The 20,391-nt window shown below is 38.2% G+C and overlaps 1 protein-coding gene across 1 annotated transcript; it reads left to right on the plus strand.

The window, feature by feature from the left end:
- The first annotated feature begins 1,804 nt into the window (after positions 1 to 1,804).
- Positions 1,805 to 11,195, plus strand: CDX4 (caudal type homeobox 4). Its single transcript, XM_048864072.2, has 3 exons — positions 1,805 to 2,231; positions 8,278 to 8,423; positions 10,989 to 11,195. Exons 1-3 carry the CDS (start codon positions 1,805 to 1,807, stop codon positions 11,193 to 11,195), a joined length of 780 nt encoding a protein of 259 aa, XP_048720029.2.
- Positions 11,196 to 20,391: the final 9,196 nt, after the last annotated feature.

Below are 20,391 nucleotides of genomic sequence, written 5' to 3' on the forward strand. Positions count from 1 at the left end.
ACAAAATCATTGATAAAGAAGTGGACACATTTTCCACTAAAGCCTTTAAATACTGTATACTCCTTTTCCTTCATTTGTTGGAAAAATAACCCTTTTTTCTTCCCTCCCCCTTCCCCACTTTCTATTAGGTACACAGGTAGGTTGCTGGAATTAGAAGGGATGTGTGAGTCTGAATGGTGTCAAAGTGCAAAGGGCTCTGAATGAAAAGCCACACCTCTGAAAAGGAAAAGATCTCATTATAATTTGCACCTCTTTTGCAAACATATCTCTCGACAAATAGCTCATTATTTAGGCATGCATCTGAGCTAAACATGTGAAATGAAATCCACTGCACAGAAATCTAACATATACAAAAAAACAATGGTAAAAAGAAAAGGAGTACTTGTGGCACCTTAGAGACTAACCAATTTATTTGAGCATGGTTAGTCTCTAAGGTGCCACAAGTACTCCTTTTCTTTTTGCGAATACAGACTAACATGGCTGTTCCTCTGAAAAAAACAATGGTGATTTTCAACTAGTAAGACATGGTTTATCCCCTTCGTTTAACAAACACTCAACAATGCCTTATCAAAACATTTGTAAAATTCCCTTTCTTGATATTACTACTACTATTTACTTTTATAGCATCCAGGGTGTGCTAGGTGCTCTACATACAGGTATGAAGTCAAATTCAGAGAGCTGACAATTAAGATGTGTCCCACCAATTTCACCTGAAAAGAAAATGTAAACTTCAAAAATCACATTTGTCTCAGAATTGTATATTTCCTATTAGTAACACCCAAGAAGACTAGAACTGAAAGAAATTTGGATAATTTTTTTTTTACTCCACTTATTTCATTTGGTTGCTTTTGATACCATCTGTGTCTGATCCGTTGCACTGCTTACCTTGAAAAGTTAGTCAGTTAGCCCCTGATCCAGCAGTGGACTCTACATTGGTAAATCCCTTTAAACCCCAGTGAAGTCAATGGGGCTCCATATGGGCGCAAAAGTCTAGCCATGCTCATTGCAAGGTTAGGGAATTAACATCTCCCATGCTGAAAAGACTAATAAATATCACCAGAAAAGAAAAAAACACTATGAGCACACATTTTTAAAGAATTATATTTTAAAAATTCAAGACATACTACTTAAAGGGTTGGTCTATAGAAACTGGACTTCTCTGAAACTGGACAGTTACAAAATATTCAAGTGGGTAGTGTCCCTTTAAAAAGAGTTGAAAGATAAACAAGTAATTTGTGAAGTTCAGAATATAAAGGTTTAATAAACATATTTACCAGTATACTTTATCCCCCTTAAAACTATATAAATAAATGCTTTAGACAAAAGTCCTCATTTTAAAAGAGCTGAGGCAAAATCCTTTTGGCAACATATAAATTGCAATTATAGTTACCTATATAGATTTTAAAAAACAATTTTTTTTTCTAGAAGCACAAGCAATTTCAACATCATTGTGCTGTGGTGGAATTGTTTTAGGTGAGTGGGAATGGGGGTAGGATACATAAAAGATCTGTGAAAAAGGAAGCACTAGAACTAGCAGCAAGGTGGGGTTGCCTGGATGGTCAGCCCTTCATTTGAATGCAAATGTAATTATGAGGCAGGCAGTTACCCTGACGTCAGACAAGATCTTGGTAAACCATTACCACCAGCACCTGGTAAAAACAGTTGTTGATAATACAGGATGAGTTAGAAGATTCCAAGTAGAATATCATTTATTAAGATCAGGAATACAATTTTTTTAAAGAGTGAAAGAAAACATTGATGAACAGGATGTCTTAACAAAGTTCTTTCACCAGTTGCAACCATCATGTACGTAAGTTATCTTTTGGATAAAGAAACCAGCATGTATCCAGGATCCGTAAGGTGCAACAACAATCTACCGGTGCAAAATTTTGTCTCCACTCCATCCTATTCAGATTACATGGGATATCATCATGTGCCAAGCATGGACAACCATGGACAGTCTTCAGGAGGTTGGGGATCCCACTATGGCACGCAAAGGGAAGACTGGAATACTTATGGCCCAGGACCCTCCAGCATAGTTACTGCTGCACAAATCAATGGCTCGTCTCCTGGGCAGGTCTCCTACAGCTCTACTGATTACAATTCCCTGCATCCTGCTGGATCTGGAGTTTTACCTCCTGTAGATACAATTAATGCAGAGCAAATCTCTCCCAACAGTCAAAAGCACAGCTCTTATGAATGGATGAGAAAAACGCAATCTACTACTGCAGGTAAGTGAACTTTCAACCTTCTAAAACATTTTCTATTATCTTTCACTGGTCTCATTTATAGAGAGTCTTAATTGGATCTCATACCTAGCTGGATTGCTCATTATATTTAATGTAGCACTTTATAAATACAGTTTGAACTAAATTCGTACTAGTTTCACTTTTCTCTTATAAATGTTTTTTAATGTTGCTTGTGTGGAATGGCTGCTGTGTTCTACCTTAGATCTGGCTACATTTCACAAACTATAACATGATCTTTGCACATAGTCTGTAATGCACTTTAAGATCCTTTTGGATAAAATGTATTGTAGACAAAATATTATTAATGTACATGCAGAAAACAGTATTCATAACAAAAATTATTTAACTAAAAGAAAAGCCATTTTATGAGAAAGTGTTAAATGTACTTACTTTTAATAGTCATATTTGCAAAAATACTATGTTACTATCTTGCTAGCTATTGAGCAATAAATGTTTTGACATCTTCAGTTTGGCTTTATTCTTTCAACAATTCTTTAAAAGAGAATTCAGTTTAGGCCCCTCCAACTATGATGATTAAGCCATTTTCTCCTGGTTAGTATATTTTTTATTTCACTTAGTAGATTTATCAATTGAGTAGATACATTCCCTGGCAAGCGATCAGCCTTAATTATGATTTTATTGATTGTATAAATTTTTTTGCAGACATGACAAGTCCCAACGAAAGGAGAGCTTCTCATTTCGGTTTGGTTTTCTTTTTAGTTGTTTTTAAAAGTATCTCCTTGTTCAGCAGGATTTTGTTATGTGTTACAGTTAGACATTTAAAAACCTCCCTTGTTCAAACTGTCAGAGCTTGATGTGCTCGATTTTGTGACAAGCTGCATGCCAGAAGACCCTTTCTGTGTAGATCAGCTGGGTGTAGATTATGTGTAGCAAGGCCTGCCAGCTGCTAAATCTATTGTTAAGGTTAAAAATAGTAAGTGTGTGTTACACACCATCAAAGAAAATGGCCTAAGGAAAGAAGGGCAGTTACAACTGGAACAATCTTACAGGATACATAAATTCAGTTACAGATGGCTACTAGTAACTCAAGAACAAGATTAGTTTTGCAATTGTTTTTCAGCCAAAATGTCCATGTTTAGTTTATATTTCATTTTTGTTAAAAAATAAAAATAAACCTAAGCCAATCTTCAGATATCACAGAGTGTCCATTTGGAGCCTGTATATGTCCATACGTACATGGTTCCTCAAAACCAGGCATATTAATAGGATCTGGTTTTCTCCTCACATTCTCTTGTGCAAATCAAGAGTTCATTCATGTAAAACGGATGTAAGAGTTGGATGGACTCAGAAGAGCTGGTGTGACTGAATTAAAGGGCAATGGGACAAAATTCATCCTTGTGATGTAACTCCACTGAATTCTAATTGAACTAGTATGTTTAAGGAATGAAATAGATACAAAAAATCAGGAAGCCGAGTTCCATACAGTACTTAAAAGTTTACCAACATCGGAAGCCATTAATAGGCCCAGACCTTGTAAAGACTTATACACAGGCTTAATTTAATGCACTGAAGCCCCAATTAAGCCAAACATTTAAGCAGATGCTGAAGGCCATCTTTATTCAGCAAAGTACCTAACACATGCTTTGTGAACAGAAATGGACTGTTGAATTGAGGCCTGTGAATAGATTCAATTTAAGGGACAGTTAAGCAGGTAAGTTTTTGCCTGATCAGGGCTTTAGCTTCCCAGGGCCCAATCTTTTGAGGTGTTGAGCACCTTCAACTCTCCCATTTGACTTCAATAGTTTGAGTTCACTCAGAACCTAACAGGATCAGGTCCAAAAATGTCTTAATCTTGTGAAAAATAAATTCTATTTGGGAAAATGAAGTATATCGTGTGAGATGTATATATAACACAGTCCAAACAAGATTTCACCAAGCTTGATTTTTTAATTTTAAAAAAGGAAAATACTGAATGTAAAAGGTAGTTAATGTTATTAGTCCCACACATGTCCCTAGTAATAGTCCAAATGTAAATACAGTTTTAACAATTTGCTAAAAAGTCTCTACATTTAAAAAAAAAAAAAAAAAAACCTAAACGCAAAGGAGATAAAATTAAATGGGAATCATACAGGCTAACTGTTCAATGCTTTCTCTAGAAGATATTGCAATAAGAAGAACTTAAAACATTCCATCTTCTATAGAATTAAAGAAATCAAAGACGGAAAAAGCCTGCTGAGTCATCATATCCACCTCTACCAGTGTAGAAGTGCTCCCCCATATGTATTAACTAGAGCTCTGTCCAGTCTAGTTTTACATGACTCTAGGAATAAGATTTCTATCACTTTTCTTCCAAGACTATTTCATAGTTAAGAAACTATATCTGAAATATATGGCCCTGACCTACAAAGATTTCATATGTACTTAATTTTACTCATTGTGAGTAGTCTGATATAACTCAACTTTATTTCAGTACATGTAAGTCTTTGCATGATTGGGGCCAAAATGTATTAAATGAAATGAAATGCGGGAACTTTCCTAAATGTAGTGCTGAAGATATCAGCAGGGATTACAAAAATAATGTCAAAGTCTCTTCTCATACTTAATGCATTAAATTTTGACAATATATTTTGTACAGTACATACTGTAGCAAAATACTACATTTTGCTGCATATATTTTAAATTCAGTTGCATCCAAAGCAAAACCATTAAAAGTAATAACTCACCAAACCAATTCTCAGGAAAAAAATGCTGCAATAAAAAAAAATTATGATTTGATACTTTCCAATATTATGGACTCTTTGAAATGTAATTATTAATATATTTTTGTATAAACAATTACATATTATATAGTCCTCTAAAACTGTATTTTCAAAGAAAATGTTAAATTCCATTCTTCAAAAGCTACAGTGCAATTATGTTGGGGTTTTAAAAATAAGAAACACATTATTTCTGTAGTATCTGGCTGGTGAATCTTGCCCATATGCTCAGGGTTTAGCTGATCGCCATATTTGGGGCCGGGAAGGAATTTTCCTCCAGGGCAGATTGGAAGAGGCCCTGGAGGTTTTTTGCCTTCCTCTGCAGCATGGGGCATGGGTCACTTGCTGGAGGATTCTCTGCTCCTTGAAGTCTTTAAACCACGATTTGAAGACTTCAATAGCTCAGACATAGGTGAGAGGTTTTTCGCAGGAGTGGTGGGTGAAATTCTGTGGCCTGCGTTGTGCAGGAGGTCAGGCTAGATGATCATAATAGTCCCTACTGACCTAAATATCTATGAATCTATGAATTATACAACAAGAATTTTTTAAAAATGCAAATTGAATCAGGCTGTATGCCTTTCAAGACAGGGTGCCACAAACTGAAAGGAACACATCCCTATTTCCCCAAGATTTGATCCTGTTTTCGCTGGAGTCAAAAACAAAATCCCTGTTGATTTTAATGGTGTAGGATTAGACCTTAAATCCAATTTATTTTTAAACCAATTCAAGTAATGGTATAAAATGAAACTCAGTATTTCCTTCTCTTATATCATATTCTGCGAGGGGTGAAAGGGGAATGGAGGGAGGAAGGAAGGCACATTTGTACAGAGGTCCAGAGAACGTATTTCAAACCGCCAAAGAAGTGCATGTGGAAATTGTAGGGGGAGCAATCTGGCAAACCACATTCACAAAAATATCAGCATTGAGTTCAGTGGGATTATTAAGAGTAAAGATTATTCATGCATGGCTTGCAGGAACAAGCCTCAGACACGTTTTCTGTTTCGACATATTACACAAATTTTATATAGATATGTGTGTGTTTAGATAGATCACGATGTACAATTAGTTCAGATGTCATCACAATAAAAATCTGTTGGAAAATGAAATAGGAAAGAAGCCATGAGGAAAAGGGCCAGGTACCAGTTCTAATGCTAATTTATTTCACTTTGTAATCCAGTTGTGACATCTATTTTTTCCCTGGGCTACATTGTCTTGGATTTTGAGGCCTATCTGTCATATTGAGGCAACAGACCCTTTTAACACTTCTCTCTGCTTTGATATGCAGCCCTGTCTCTTCCTTCTCCCTCTTTTCTTCAGGAGTTATATTGCCGGAAAGGGTGATGATTTTCACAGCAAATAAAGAGGCCTTCTCCTAGCTTTATTGTCTTCAGAAGAAATGCTCTGTGAATTTTATGGCCAAGTGGAATGGGATAAACTGTTCCTTCTATCCTACTCCCTCGAATCTTGGTTATATTTACTGATTATGGAAAAGTTAGAATAACCCTGTTTAAACTCTTGTTTTCACAAGTTAGACTAATGGCTTAAAATGTAATTGGAACATAATAGCTAGACCACTGTTAACAGAACACCCATCATGTAAGGCAAATATTTCAAAGCCAGGACTTTAGCCATCCTAAGAAAAGCAAAATATGGGTTGAAATATTCAACAAACTAACATCACCAATAAATGTGACTTTTAGTGATAGAAACATTTCCTATTTAAAGTAATATTGGGTTTAGGAAATCACCCTAAATTGTGTAACTTTAGATAAACCACCAGGATTATCTACACAAATCAGCCGTGCTGTAGTCTACAAATTAAAAAGCCATGAGCAAAAGAAATATTCCTTCATCTATTTCTCTCCCTTTCTTTTTTTCCTAAGATGAAAGAGAGTCTGACATTTGTTTAGGGCTTGTAAATTCCAAACCAATTGGCTGTGTTTCTGAATGTGAAAGAGGTTCTTGATAAGATCTTCTTGTAGCTCTTTTGTGTGGCGTGTGCTTCATCTTAACACCTCAATGGAGTTTAGGGAACCACTTTAAAGGAGTCTTTGTCCTACAGTTTGTCCCAAAAAACCCTCACATCAAAAACAACCTGGGAAGATCAGAAGGATTTTACAAAAAAAAAACAAAAAAAAAACACCACACACCAAACACACCACCCTTCCCAATCAACTTTGGAAAGTGCTAAAGAGAACAAATACATTACAGAATGACCTCTCTGTATTAACATCTGATAATCTTACCAACAGAAAATGAAAGCTTATCTTCCAAACACCAAGTAATAGACATGGTAATAATATTAATCCAGCATACTTATGAGCATCTTTTGTCTGATTTTGTTTTGGGATGGGGTGACATTGAAATCGTTTTTGTACACTAATGTTAGGGCCTGGTCCAGCATTTTACCATGTGCCTTCAATTCCCAATAACAATTGAAGGCACTCTGTACCCATAATATCAAGCTCAAGAGGCATTCAGTACGCTGCAAACCTGGGCCTTTATTTTGCAGGTAATTCTAATTAAATGTTATTGAATTGCTATTTGTGCCCTAGAACTGAACAAGGTCACTGATAAAAAACATATTTACTATCTGTTTTTTAGTAGAACATTTCTTTAATTCTATGTTTGAAAGAGATGTGAAACCAATGTCTTAGGGCCAAATTTATTTCTTATGATACCTTGGTTGTACATCTCAACCAGACATGGAATTAAAGCATGTTTCTAAAAAAACAGATGGTGGCTGAATTTTAGTGCTGCGGGAAGTTACTCCCGTGATGTATATGTATGCATATGCACACACAAAGACCACAGGCATCACTTCACCTGGCAGTGAAATACAGCAGCCTTTGGGGCAGAAGATAGCAAACACCAACAATTTATACGTTTACATCACATAATTTGTATTAAGTGCTTTAGGATCCTTTCAGAAGAAAGGTGGCATAGGATATTTACTTTGAGAAATAATTTTGATTGCTGATTATTTTGCATGTATTAGTAACAAAAAGTAATTAGGGAAAACTATGAAGAAATGACTCCCTAGAGCAATAATGGAACAGAAAGAAAGCATTAGTTAAAGCATAGATATAAGGAGATCTGGATTCTGCTCACAGCTATGCTATAGACACACTGTGTGACTCTGGGTAAGTCACTTAACCGCTCTGCACCTCAGTTTCCAAATCTGTAACAGAGAAAATAATCCCATATGGGTAATGTGAGGCTGAATTCATTAATGTCTATAAAGTTCTTTGAGATCCTCAGATGGAAGATGCTATAGTCAAAGTATTAAAATACATGTGTTTCTTAAACAGGTAAAACAAGAACAAAGGAAAAGTACCGAGTTGTTTACACAGATCACCAGAGACTAGAATTAGAGAAGGAGTTTCATTGCAACAGATACATTACAATAAGGAGGAAGTCTGAACTTGCAGCAAACCTGGGACTATCTGAGAGACAGGTAAACGGAGCGAATACAAGATTTTTTTATATATTTCGTATTTACAGGCCAGGTCCTATTAATGGTAGTTATCAGAGATGATAAGCCAATGAATTCAGTGCTGATGTTCTATAAGTAACATAGGACCAAGACACAGTTGATTGGTTGCAGCAATGTAGCTGCCATGGCTATAGGAGCTGTAGAATATGCTAAATACAAATAAATAACAGTCAGTTTAACATAAAAACCTGGAGTCATATATTTTTTCTCTGGTTACTATGTGGGAAAAGTTTGAATAACTAACCATAAGGAATTAACCTCAAACCACAGGCATGGAAAAGCACTCTTTCTTGCCTACACACCAGCTAACCACATGTACACAGCTGGAATTTTAAAAAGACCCAGTTTAACATAACATAGCATTGTTTTAGTTCTGTCCGTATAACTATGGCATTCTCCATTTTGCTTCATTCTTGCAGTCGCAACAAAATGGTGACCCAGAAGAGATCTACAGCATCACGCTCAGTTCAGCTATCAGCAGACAGAATGAAAATGGAGAATGCAAATAGCAATAAAACATGTCTATGTATTTTTTGGTTTTGATTTATTAATATTACTTTCTGTGGGCCATATCTGCCTTTGATCTATATGAGTTCAGTGCCTGGAGTGAGGGTCTTACATACCCCTGGATAGTCAGCAGTTTTTTCACCAATGCTTTACATTTCATAGGTAGCACACAGGTTACTTTAAACCAGAAGTTTTAGGGCCAAATTCTTATCCCTATGCACAGCTCAGGGCCCTAATTCAGGAAATCACTCCAGCACACACTTACATTTATCTCTAACATTAAGCACATGATTAAGTGCTGTCCTGAATATGGGTGTTTCCCTGCAATTGAGCCAAAGTATATAGACACTGTTTAGGGGAAATCTATAGGTATTCAGGGTGGGGAATTCCCCCCAGAAATCACTAGATTGGATCCAGCACCTGTGGAGCACAGCTCTATGGTGTGCGGGAGATATAAACTAGTGTAAGGGGTCCCAGAATCCCACCCCTCCTTGTACAACAGAACTTTACAGGTTCTGCTGAAGTCAGTAGGAGGAGACAGGATTTGTTAATATTGAAAAAACTATCACCTCTCCAATACTTTATTTATACAGAGTGCCTCTTCCCTGCCTGGGCAGATCTAGAGATTTTTCTTTTTAGTTCTCTTCTGAGTAAACATATTCAGCTCTTTTGAATAGTCTCCTTCTTTAGTTGCCTCCTCTTCCTCCACATGCAGACTAAGAGACAACATGGAGTAGAATGAGATCGCTAAAGAAAAAAAGGGGGGTAATGATGCATAGATGTTCAATTTTAAAACTAGGCGTTGGATTTTGAGGAATACATAGTGTAAACCAGCCTACCTACATTACACTAAGGAGATTTCTGAAGTAATCAGTGCCACTGCTTAGAACCAGCAATTAGTCCTCTATTATGTTCAGTTACTTTTCTCTTATATAAAGGAGCCCTGTTTGTGAATGGCAATCTGTGCTTTTTATTAATATGGACTTTAATTTTATTGCTAGTAAAATTTTGACAAAATTTGTAATGATCTATTAGCATTTCTAAAACACACATCACATACATATCTAAATCCTGCTTATCACTTTGATTTAGTTTCTCCACTTGTATATATAATGGTGATAATGTAAATGACCTCTGTTGTAAAGTGTTTTGAGTTCTACCAGTGAAAAACATTATATGAGTTGTTGTTATTATCATCAATATCTATAAAGGAAGAGAAATGGTAGAATGCATAAGGAATGTCATGGAAAATACTGAAATTATTATAATGCCATTATATAAATGTTACATGCTCACATGCAATACAGCCTTCAGCTCTGGTCACCTATCTAAAGGAATGTAGCAAAAACACAGGAGGTTCTGAAATGTATCAGTGGGGACATAAGAGAGGTATACAAGATGATAAATGAATGATATGGTGAAGGTAGACCTTGTGATGATACACAATTAAATTGAAAAGGCAGCAGATTTAAAACTGATAAAAGTGAAATCTTTTTATATGCATCATTAGTCCGTGGAACTTACTGTCACTAGATATCATTGAAGTCAAGAGCAGAGCAAGATTAAAAAAAAAGTGAACATCCACCTTTTGTTAAATAGTTTTGGGGGGTTTTTTAAGTGTGGAAGGTAATAAACTCTCATGCTTCAGGACATAAATCAACCTCTAATTAATGGAATAGAAAGAAACTTCTCTTATGGACATATTCCATAATTGCACGTTCCTCAGAAACATCTAGTACTGGCCACTGTCAGAGAAAAGATAGTGGAGTAGAGGGACCTCTGGTCTTTTCGAATAAGGTAATTCCTATGTTGCTGTAGTTCTAATTAAAACACAAAAATATCTATAACATGGGCAGACATGAGAAAGAAATAAAGTTTCTATTAGCTATAATATGGTTGCATAATAAACATAGCTTTTTCACTCCTTAAAGGTAATTTTTCCCTTTCTGTTGCTAATGTTATTGTACACCACTCTAACTACTTATCAGAATTAAACATACACTGTTTATAACATTTCAGGTGAAAATCTGGTTTCAGAATCGCCGAGCCAAGGAGAGGAAAATGATCAAGAAGAAAATCTCTCAGTTTGATGGCAGTGGAGGCTCAGTTCAGAGTGACTCAGGTTCAGTTAGCCCAGCTGAGATGTCTAACTCTCTGTTCCCACCACCACATGCAATAAATGGATTACAGCCCATTGAGATACAGCAGGTCATAGTCTCAGAATGAACAGGAGAAAGTGAAAAGGACTCATCTTTTTTTCTCCCCTTGAAATGTCAATTTTGTAAAGGACAATTCTCATTCAACTTGTGTCAGACTGCTAGCTGTCCTGCACAGGAACTAGGACTGTTTTCAAAATGTTATAATCATTGCAGCTATCTCAGGGAACCCTTGCTGCTAAAATCCATCACTCAGAAAACTTTGAGTAGGAGATAATTTTGCTTCAGATACTGACAGAGTGAAACAACTGAATACTCAGGTGAACGTAGTTCTAGTCTGTTTATATATTGCGGAAAATTTCTTGCTGAACTGATTATAATGGACTAATATACCAGGAAATATATGATGCTGGGTGTATTTGCGCATTACTTTTTAAAAATACAATTAGAGTAAATTGTAGTTATTTACAAAATGTTCAGATTTAGACTATCAAATGCCACCTTTTAAAAAAAGATAATAAAAGAAATGTTTTAACTCAACAAGAAATAATATTCTGTTCTATATAGGATTTTATTTCATGCTCATAATCATAGTATTTTAGCATCTATATATACAGTGTTATTCTATAATCTTGGCAAAAACTGAATGGCAATATAAACAATATATTGCATCTAGCTAAATAAAAAGTATCATCTTTGTCCTACATAACTGTACATTCAAGTTTTCTGAATACAACAGAATTTCAAATTTGTAGCATTATATAGCAAACCTGCCAAGAGCTGGTATACTCACAGTATATACAAAGTGGTTCAAAAGATGCAAACATTGTTCGCTTTTCAATGACTGTATATATTATTGTTTAAGAATGGGAAGGAAGTCTAACATTATCGTGAAGTTGTTCAGTAATACTGAAACAAATTCTGTTTATCTAATGACATAAAAAGCTTAGAGTCAAATATCAGCCTCCAGCTCGCAGCAGGCACGACCCACTGATTTTAAATAAAATGTGTGTGTTGGTCCATGGGCAGAAGGTAGCCCTTACAATTAATTTGGGATGACAGGTAGAATACCAGTAAGTGTGCCAGGGTACAGTGCATAATCACTGGCAGCAATCTAGTACTTACCAGCAACTCCATAACCTTACTGATATGGAAACAAAAATATTTTACTAAAGAACCATCATTCTGTTTCAGTCTTCAAACAGATCATTAGAAACAAGGACAAGAAAAAAGGGATACAAAAAGTAAGGAAAATACCAGCAGTTGTTCTCTGAAAGACTCACATGTCCCAAACACATTCATTACTTCAACAGGGTTGAATTCTTTTTCTCAGAACTAAATGATCAAATTCTGCCTTCGTTACCGTCAAGCAGGATTAATAATAAGCGTACCTGGGAGCAGAAGACTGGTACATCATTTTTAATGCCAAGTGATGCTAACCAAATAAATGATTCTTTATCTGGTTTTAAAGTTAAATAACTTTAAACTACTTGCTTTCACTGCTTTCCCAATTTATTTAAAGACGTCCCACCATAATTGCTATAAAATGGTTGCCAAGATTCTAGCATAACATTCACATTATTATTACTACTCCTTTTTTATTTTTTTGGTAGAAGGAAATGTCTAAGGTTAGATTTTACAGGCAGAAAATCTGTAACCTTATGGATCAATAACCCATTCTCAGTGATTTCTCCAAGTTACTTCCTAAAACAGGGGAGGCCAACCTGTGGCTCCGGAGCCACATGCGGCTCTTCAGAGGTTAATATGCGGCTCCTTACCTAGGCACTGATTCCGGGGCTGGAGCTATAGATGCTAACTTTCCAGTGTGCTGGGGGTGCTCATTACTCAACCCCCTGCTCTGCCCCAAGACTTGCCCCCACTCCACCCCTTCCCCCAAGGCTTGCATGCCCTCGCTCCTCCCCTCTTCCCCCCATAGCCTCCTGCGCACATGAAACAGCTGATTGCGGGGGGAGGGAGGAGTAGGTGCTGATTGGTGGGGGCTGCCGGCAGGCGGAAGGGACTGGGGGCTGGAGAGCAGATGTGGGGGCTGCTGACGTATTACTGTGGCTCTTTGGCAATGTAATTGGTAAATTCTGGCTCCTTCTCAGGCTCGGGTTGGCCACCCCTGTCCTAGAATATGATATTCATATGGAATTAAATAAATTCCCACCGTTTATTGCAAGCAAACTGCAAACAGTAAATCTTTTGTGTACATGTAGGAATCAATCATTGCAGCTTCTGTAAAGTGAGAAGAAAGTCAGATTATTAATAGTGTATGGATAGTCAAAAAGTGTGCAATGGTATTATTGGAGGCCTATTTGTATGGACACTTTGGGGGACAGTGAATCATATCTATTAACACAAGTATGTTTAAATTAGTATGCCTTGGTTTGTGCCAGAAGGAACATATCTGCCAACAGAAGACTAGACCCATACATATGGTACTCTGCATTGTTCATTCAAAGAAGACATATATACATCTATTCTGGTGAACGATGGAGGGGATGGTTTCCTCAGTTTGACCAGTTCTCCTGGACATATTGTCCCTTTGTAGACTTAAGGACAAAGTGATGGCTGCCTAAAATATGGCATGGATGAAGGAAGCATAGCAAGTCATTCTCCCCACCCCATCACTCCCATTCAGAAGGCAGCCATAATGCTTTACAAATGCAAGAGGGAACATGTCTGGAGTAGGGCAACTGCCTTACTATCCCAATTGCCCCCACACCGGCAAACATCAGGAGGTCAATTCTCACAGAAGGGCAGGCTACAGCTTTTCTGAAGGTCTTAATCACTGGTAAGCAAGCTCACCCTGACTCCCCACTAGTGTTATAATTATTCCTTCTCATGCTCTATGTAGGTTTAAATCCCTCCAGCCACAGCTGCTCCAACAGTTCACTTACTCCTTCCCCACTAATGCTCCTCTGGTTCTTGAAGGCTTAATTGAGACATAAATGTAACTTGTTAAACAACAGTGTGAGATTTTGCAAGTGGCTACAAGCACATCATGAAATGCATATTTTTCTAGTACTTTAAGAAACTGCTGTCCTTCTTAGGCCATGTCTACTACAGGGAAGGGACTATAGTGGCATAGCTGTGGTGCTGTAGCTATGCCAGCACAATCCCATAGTGCAGATGCCATCTAAAGCAATGGATGGGGTTCTTCCGTCACCGCAAGAATACTACAGCCAGGAGCATTCTTCAGTCAAACTAGCTGCTGGTCGCTTCGGGGTACGGGTTTTTCACACTTCTGAGTACCATAGCTATGTCAACCTACATTTTAAGTGCAGACCAGGCTTTAGTGACTAGTGTTATTCTGTCTAATTAATTGTAGGTATCAAGCAATGCTTGCTAAATAATTAGCTTTTTATAACTTCTAGATTAACGGGGAAGCCTTGAAAAAAATCCCATCAAAATACTACTGTCAGTAGCACTCTATGGGTGGATTTTAAGAAATATAAATAAACAAGCAAATAATATTTTCTCTTCTGGTTCTCATCTAACGTATCAGTAGGAAGCTTTTAGCTGAACTGTTAAAAGATTAACGAATAACAGTAAAATTTAGAACTGAAATAGAAGTTTATATTTTCAAAGCAATGTATAAATATTAACTCATCAATCCTCACCATACATGTGAGAAGCTGGCAAATATTTTCCCTTTTTCCAGCTGAAGAAAATGGGACAAAGATTAACTGGTTTACCCGGAAGCCACTCAGATAATCTGTATAAAAACTGGGATTAGAATTCAGTGTTCCTCACTCCCATGCCTATTCTATTGGCCTGCTGCCTTCAAATCAAGAAGCAGGAATGGCATGAAAAGTGTGGCAAAGCTGTTGGAAACATATTACAAATTATTCACCGAATAGATGTACACAGGATTTTTTGCTATCTAAACAGGCTCTCTTTCCAACAAGTTTATTGTACAAACTAAAATCAAACCTTCATCTAGCTATTTATCTGGTTCAAATCCAAGATCATTCATAGCTAACATACTATAGTCACACATAAGCTGCAGTTTGCACACTAGCCTTTCTGAGAGGCCAGGCCGCCAGGAAGCAGGGATGTTCACAAGGGGTGGAGGCAAGCAGGGACACAGCTCCCCCCCAGTATTCATCTAAAAATATGTATTTCTGCTCTAGCTCCAGCCCCAGCCCCCGCCACTCCTTTGCTCCGGCGGCTGACCGTTGTTCACTGCCCTAGCCCCAGCGGCTGCTCCAGCCCTGGCCGCTGACCCAGCCCCCAGCCACTGCTCTAATGTGCCCCTCCAAAAGCAGTCAAATTTAAATTCCTGGGCACACTCCTGCCAGAAAGTGACATGTTGGTAGGAGAAAGGAAGCAACAGAACTGCTGAAAGCACAAGATTATACTTCAGAACTACGGCCATTGTTTGTATAAGGATCACCTCTAAAATGGGATTTTGATTTTAGATGTGGATGTGCTAAGACAGGGGTCGGCAACCTTTCAGAAGTGGTGTGCCGAGTCTTCATTTATTCATTCTAATTTAAGGTTTTGGGTGCTGGTAATACATTTTAACATTTTTAGAATGCCTCTCTCTATAAGTCTATATTATATCATTACACTATTGTTGTATGTAAAGTAAACAAGGTTTTTAAAATGTTTAAGACGCTTCATTTAAAATTAAATTAAAATGCAGATCTTATCAGTTTAGTGCAGTGGTTCTTAACTTGGGGTGCGAGATGCCCTTTCTGGGGGTGTGAGACATGTGAGATTTTTTTAGAAGGTAAATCATCGAAAACACAAATTAAGCACAGGCACATAAGTACAACTACTTTGTTTCATCAAACCTATGTATTTATTAACATTACACATTTTTGAACGATTACTGTAATATACAAAGTTTTTAAGTTTTCAAGTTTTTAAGCTAATTGTAGTGTAATTTTTTATAAGGACTGCAGAATGCTGGGCCTAGGCCAGGAGCAGATCCCTGGGCTGGCTGCTGGTACCCCAAGTTGGCAGGAGGGCTGAGCAGGGCCAGAGGCCTGGACCCCGGCTGGCAGAGGGCTGGGCGGCTGGAACCCTAGACCAGCAGCGAGGTGAGCAGGGCCAGCGGCTGGTATCCCACACCGGCAGCAGGCTCAGCGGGTCAGATGGCAGGGACCCCGGCTGGCAAGGGGCAAGCGGCCGGAACTCCAGACCGTCAGCGGGCTGAACGGGGCCAGCGGACAGAACCCCAGACCAGCGGTGGGCTGAACGGCTCAGCTAGTCGCCGGTCTGGGGTTCCATCCACCGGCTTCCGCCAGCCGGGGTCCCGGCCGCTGGCCCCGCTCAGCCTGCTGCAAGCCTGGAATTCCATTCACCCTAGCAGGTAGCAGGCTGAGCGGGGCCGGCGGCCAGGACCCCGGCTGGCAGCAGCATGCCGCAGGTTGCCGACCCCTGTGCTAAGATGTGTAACAAGTGAAAGTCTATGAATGGAACAGAAAGAGAATGGAGCATGTATTTAAACCCCAAGAGGACATTTTAAGATTCATTTTTTTCTATGAAAAATGTTGATGGAACAAAAAAAATTATTTTATTTTAAAAATTTCTATGATTTTTGTGCATTTTCATAAAAAATTTAAATGTTTTGGCTTCTGGCAAATAAAAACTGGAAAATTTTCAGCTGACCAAGCAGAATTTTTCAGTTTAATAAAAAAAAGTTTTTTCTAATGAAAACTCTGAAAATTTAGTCAAAAATGGTCATTTACTGTGGAAATTCCCATTTTGACAAAATAGACAATTTCCATCAAAAATGTTTGTGACTGAAAATTTTCAACCAGCTCTGCTTTAAAGGATGTAAAAACATATTACTAAAGATTTTGGGCTTGAACATCCGATTTGGCACTGGACTCAGGTGCCTCTAAGCCTACGTCATCTTTGCCACCAATTCTGGTCCCAGACCACAGTACAATTTAGAACTGCTCTACACTACAGCCTTTTGTACCTACCTGCCATGGGATCTTACACCAGGATAGACTAGCTCTAGCCACATCCCCTGCCTGCCACTCTCAACCAATCCTCTATGTCAGGAACCAGGACAGGAGGTCAGCACAGAGCGATTACACACCAGCTCTATGACTGCCCCTACAATCGAGATATTCTGCTGGGCCACTGAAAGCCTTCATTATGTCCCCTTAATGCTGATGGAGCAGAGTAAGTGGCTGCTTCATAAGGCACAATCTGGCCATTAATATTTAATGTTTATGCCCATGACATTCCAGGGTGAGAATACAAAGTGAAGGATAAAAATAACATTTCCCAATATTTATCTTGTCTCCTTTGAAGGCTTCTCCACTGATTTTAATTAGACTCTCCCTTAGCACGATAAGGCAATTTAAAAAATAGTAAATCAAACATGATCTTTCTCACCTAGTAGGTATAGTCTCCAAGCTCTCACACTTCTTGTCTTTTACACTTCATATAAATATAAAATGACTAGACTGCAAATCACCATTTAAATTCAGCTATTTGCTTGGTATTATTGGACCGTAACCAGTGAAATGCTTTAAAACTATACAGATTATAAATAAAAACCTCTGCATCTCACACTTGCCTAATTCCAGCAGCCAGCAAATCCTGTTTCTTTGAATCATCTTTATTCTTAGGTGGATACTGCAGCTCAGCCAATGGTTTGCCAACAACTGCCTTTCTCAGGCCCACTTTCTATAAATAAAGAAAAGGAGTACTTGTGGCACCTTAGAGACTAACCAATTTATTTGAGCATGAGCTTTCGTGAGCTACAGCTCACTTCATCACGAAAGCTCATGCTCAAATAAATTGGTTAGTCTCTAAGGTGCCACAAGTACTCCTTTTCTTTTTGCAAATACAGACTAACACGGCTGTTCCTCTGAAACCTTTCTATAAATACTTAATCAAGAACCAGGGTTTTTGCCATTCAATTAATATGAAAGCACAATGTCTTACACACATTGCAGCACAGTTATGTGCAATGAAGTACTCAACTATTTGGATTCATGAATACAATCCTAAAAAAAAAAACCTATTTAAAAACAAACTAGTGACTGGAAAGAACCACATCTGAAAACTTCCCAGCTTCTAGAGAAAAGTGCAAAATCCAAACCCAGACCTTGCCACTAACTACTATCTGTAGAACAGGTCAAATCAAAGCCCTGAATCAGAATTTTTCAGGGCCAGATATGGAGCGTAATTGTGCAACTTGGCCCCAACTCTGGATTATACACTAATGGTCATTACCGAGAAGCACAGAACTAAATATTCCTGCACAGAGCAAATTACTGGACTTAAAGAGTTTTAAATGACACAGAAAAATAATTTAGTTCAGCCTCCATCCCTCTCACATCACCCATGCACTTGAATCCAGCAAATTAGCCTGTTCAAAGATGCCTAGTAATTTACATATGTTAACTAGTCCTGTAAAAAGTGCTTAGGGTATCTCAAAGAGATGTTGGATGCAGATAAGTGGGAACAAATTCCCATCAAACACAAAAACCGAGCAGTGAACATAGGAATCACATAAATGTAGGAATGGAAGGGACTCAAGAGGTCATCTATTCTAGACCATCCCCCCCATACTGAGGCAGGATAAAGAAAGAAAAAGAGGTACACACAAGATTGCTAGTGGGATTCACTATGAAAAAGAGACCCACAATATCATGAAAATCAGCTGTATCTTTGTGTAATGTTCCCAGTCGATAAAATATCTTTAATTTCCAAACAGAGAAACACCTTTAATTTCCAAACAAAGAAATACTGGGTAATATTAATGCATCCTTTTGGGGCTGTTTCTAAAAAGATCAGTTTAAGCCTCAGATATTTGACAAACAGCATCAAAATGGATGATTATTGGGAATTTTAATACTTCTAGGGGATGTCCTTTCAAAAAAAATATAACTTTGTATTAACACTGAGGGGCAAATTTTGATCCCCTTACGCATGTTTAGTAGCACCACTAGACCCATGAACTTCAATGGGAGTATTTGCAGATTAACCTCATCAGAAGTATCATAATCTGTCCATGAATGATTATGAAAGAGAACAGTGTAGTCTAGTGGCTGAGCAGAGCCCTGATTCTGACACCAGCTTCTGCCAAAACTTTCAACAAGTCACTTACATCCAATCCACAAAGGTATTTAGGTGCCTAAACCTCAGATTTAGGCACCTAAATCTCAGGCTCCACTGTGATCCACAGAATTCCTGCCAAATACTGAAGGTACCTAAACTCATCCAGCGCCTATGTTTTCAGGGTAAAAGTTCCCTAGGTGCCTATGTTTCTGCCTCTGGGCATACACACTGCTCCCTAACTCTACACACATTCAGTCATACCTGCCACATAAGCCCCAGAGCAATCCACAAACTGGGGGGAAATAGGTGTTTGCACATATCTCACATGCTGGCCCTGATCCAGAAGGCATGCTGAGGCTGCCTCTTGGATCAGCTCCCATTAAATAGCTGGCTAAAGTCAGAGAAGGTTGTGATGCTGGTGATGTGTACCTTGTAACTTTCAGCCCACTGGTTAGATCACCCATTTGTGATATGGGACAACCAGGTTCAATTTCCCCCTCTGCCCATATGGGAAAATCACAGAAATGTAGGGCTAGAAGGGACCTCAAGAGGTCACCTAGTCCAGACCCCTGTGCTGAGGCAGGGCCAAGTAAACTTAGACCGTCCCTAACAGGTGTTTGTTTAACCTATTATTGAAAACTTACAATGATGGAGATTCCACAACCTCCCTTAGCAGCCTATTCCTGAGCTTAAATACCCTTCTAGTTAAAAAGTTTTCTCCATATCTACCCAAAATCTCCTTTGCTGCAGATTAAGCCCATTACTTCTTGTCCTACCTTCAGGGGACATGGAGAACAATTGATCACCGTCCTCTTTATAAAAGCCCTTACGTTTCAAGACTTATCAGTTCCCCCTCAGTCTTTTTTTTCTCAAGACTAACATGCCAGTTTTTTTAACCTTTCCTCAGAGGTCATTTTTGTAGCTCTCCTCTCGACTTTGTCCAAATCTTTCCTAAAGTGTGGCACTCAGAACTGGATACAGTACTCCGGATGAGGCTTCATCAATGAACAGAGTGTGACAATTACCTCCCATGTCTTACATATAACACTCCTCTTAATACACCCCAGAATTACATTAGCCTTTTGAGCAATTGCATGACATTGCTGGCTTATAGTCAACTTGTAATTCACTATCACCTTTTTGGCAGTGCTACTACCTAGCTAGTTATTCCCCATTTTGTAGTTGTGCATTTGACCTTTCCTTCCTAAATGTAGAACTTTGCACTT

Source organism: Caretta caretta, chromosome 9, assembly GCF_965140235.1.
Source record: "Caretta caretta isolate rCarCar2 chromosome 9, rCarCar1.hap1, whole genome shotgun sequence".
Taxonomy (NCBI): Eukaryota; Metazoa; Chordata; order Testudines; family Cheloniidae; genus Caretta; species Caretta caretta.

Excerpts from the sequence above, each read along its gene's own strand:
- CDX4 (XM_048864072.2), top strand. The coding sequence starts at position 1,805 with ATGTACGTAAGTTATCTTTTGGATAAAGAAACCAGCATGTATCCAGGA. Across the intron at positions 2,232-8,277 it reads AACGCAATCTACTACTGCAG|GTAAAACAAGAACAAAGGAA; the intron begins GTAAGTGAACTT and ends TTTCTTAAACAG. Across the intron at positions 8,424-10,988 it reads TGGGACTATCTGAGAGACAG|GTGAAAATCTGGTTTCAGAA; the intron begins GTAAACGGAGCG and ends ATAACATTTCAG.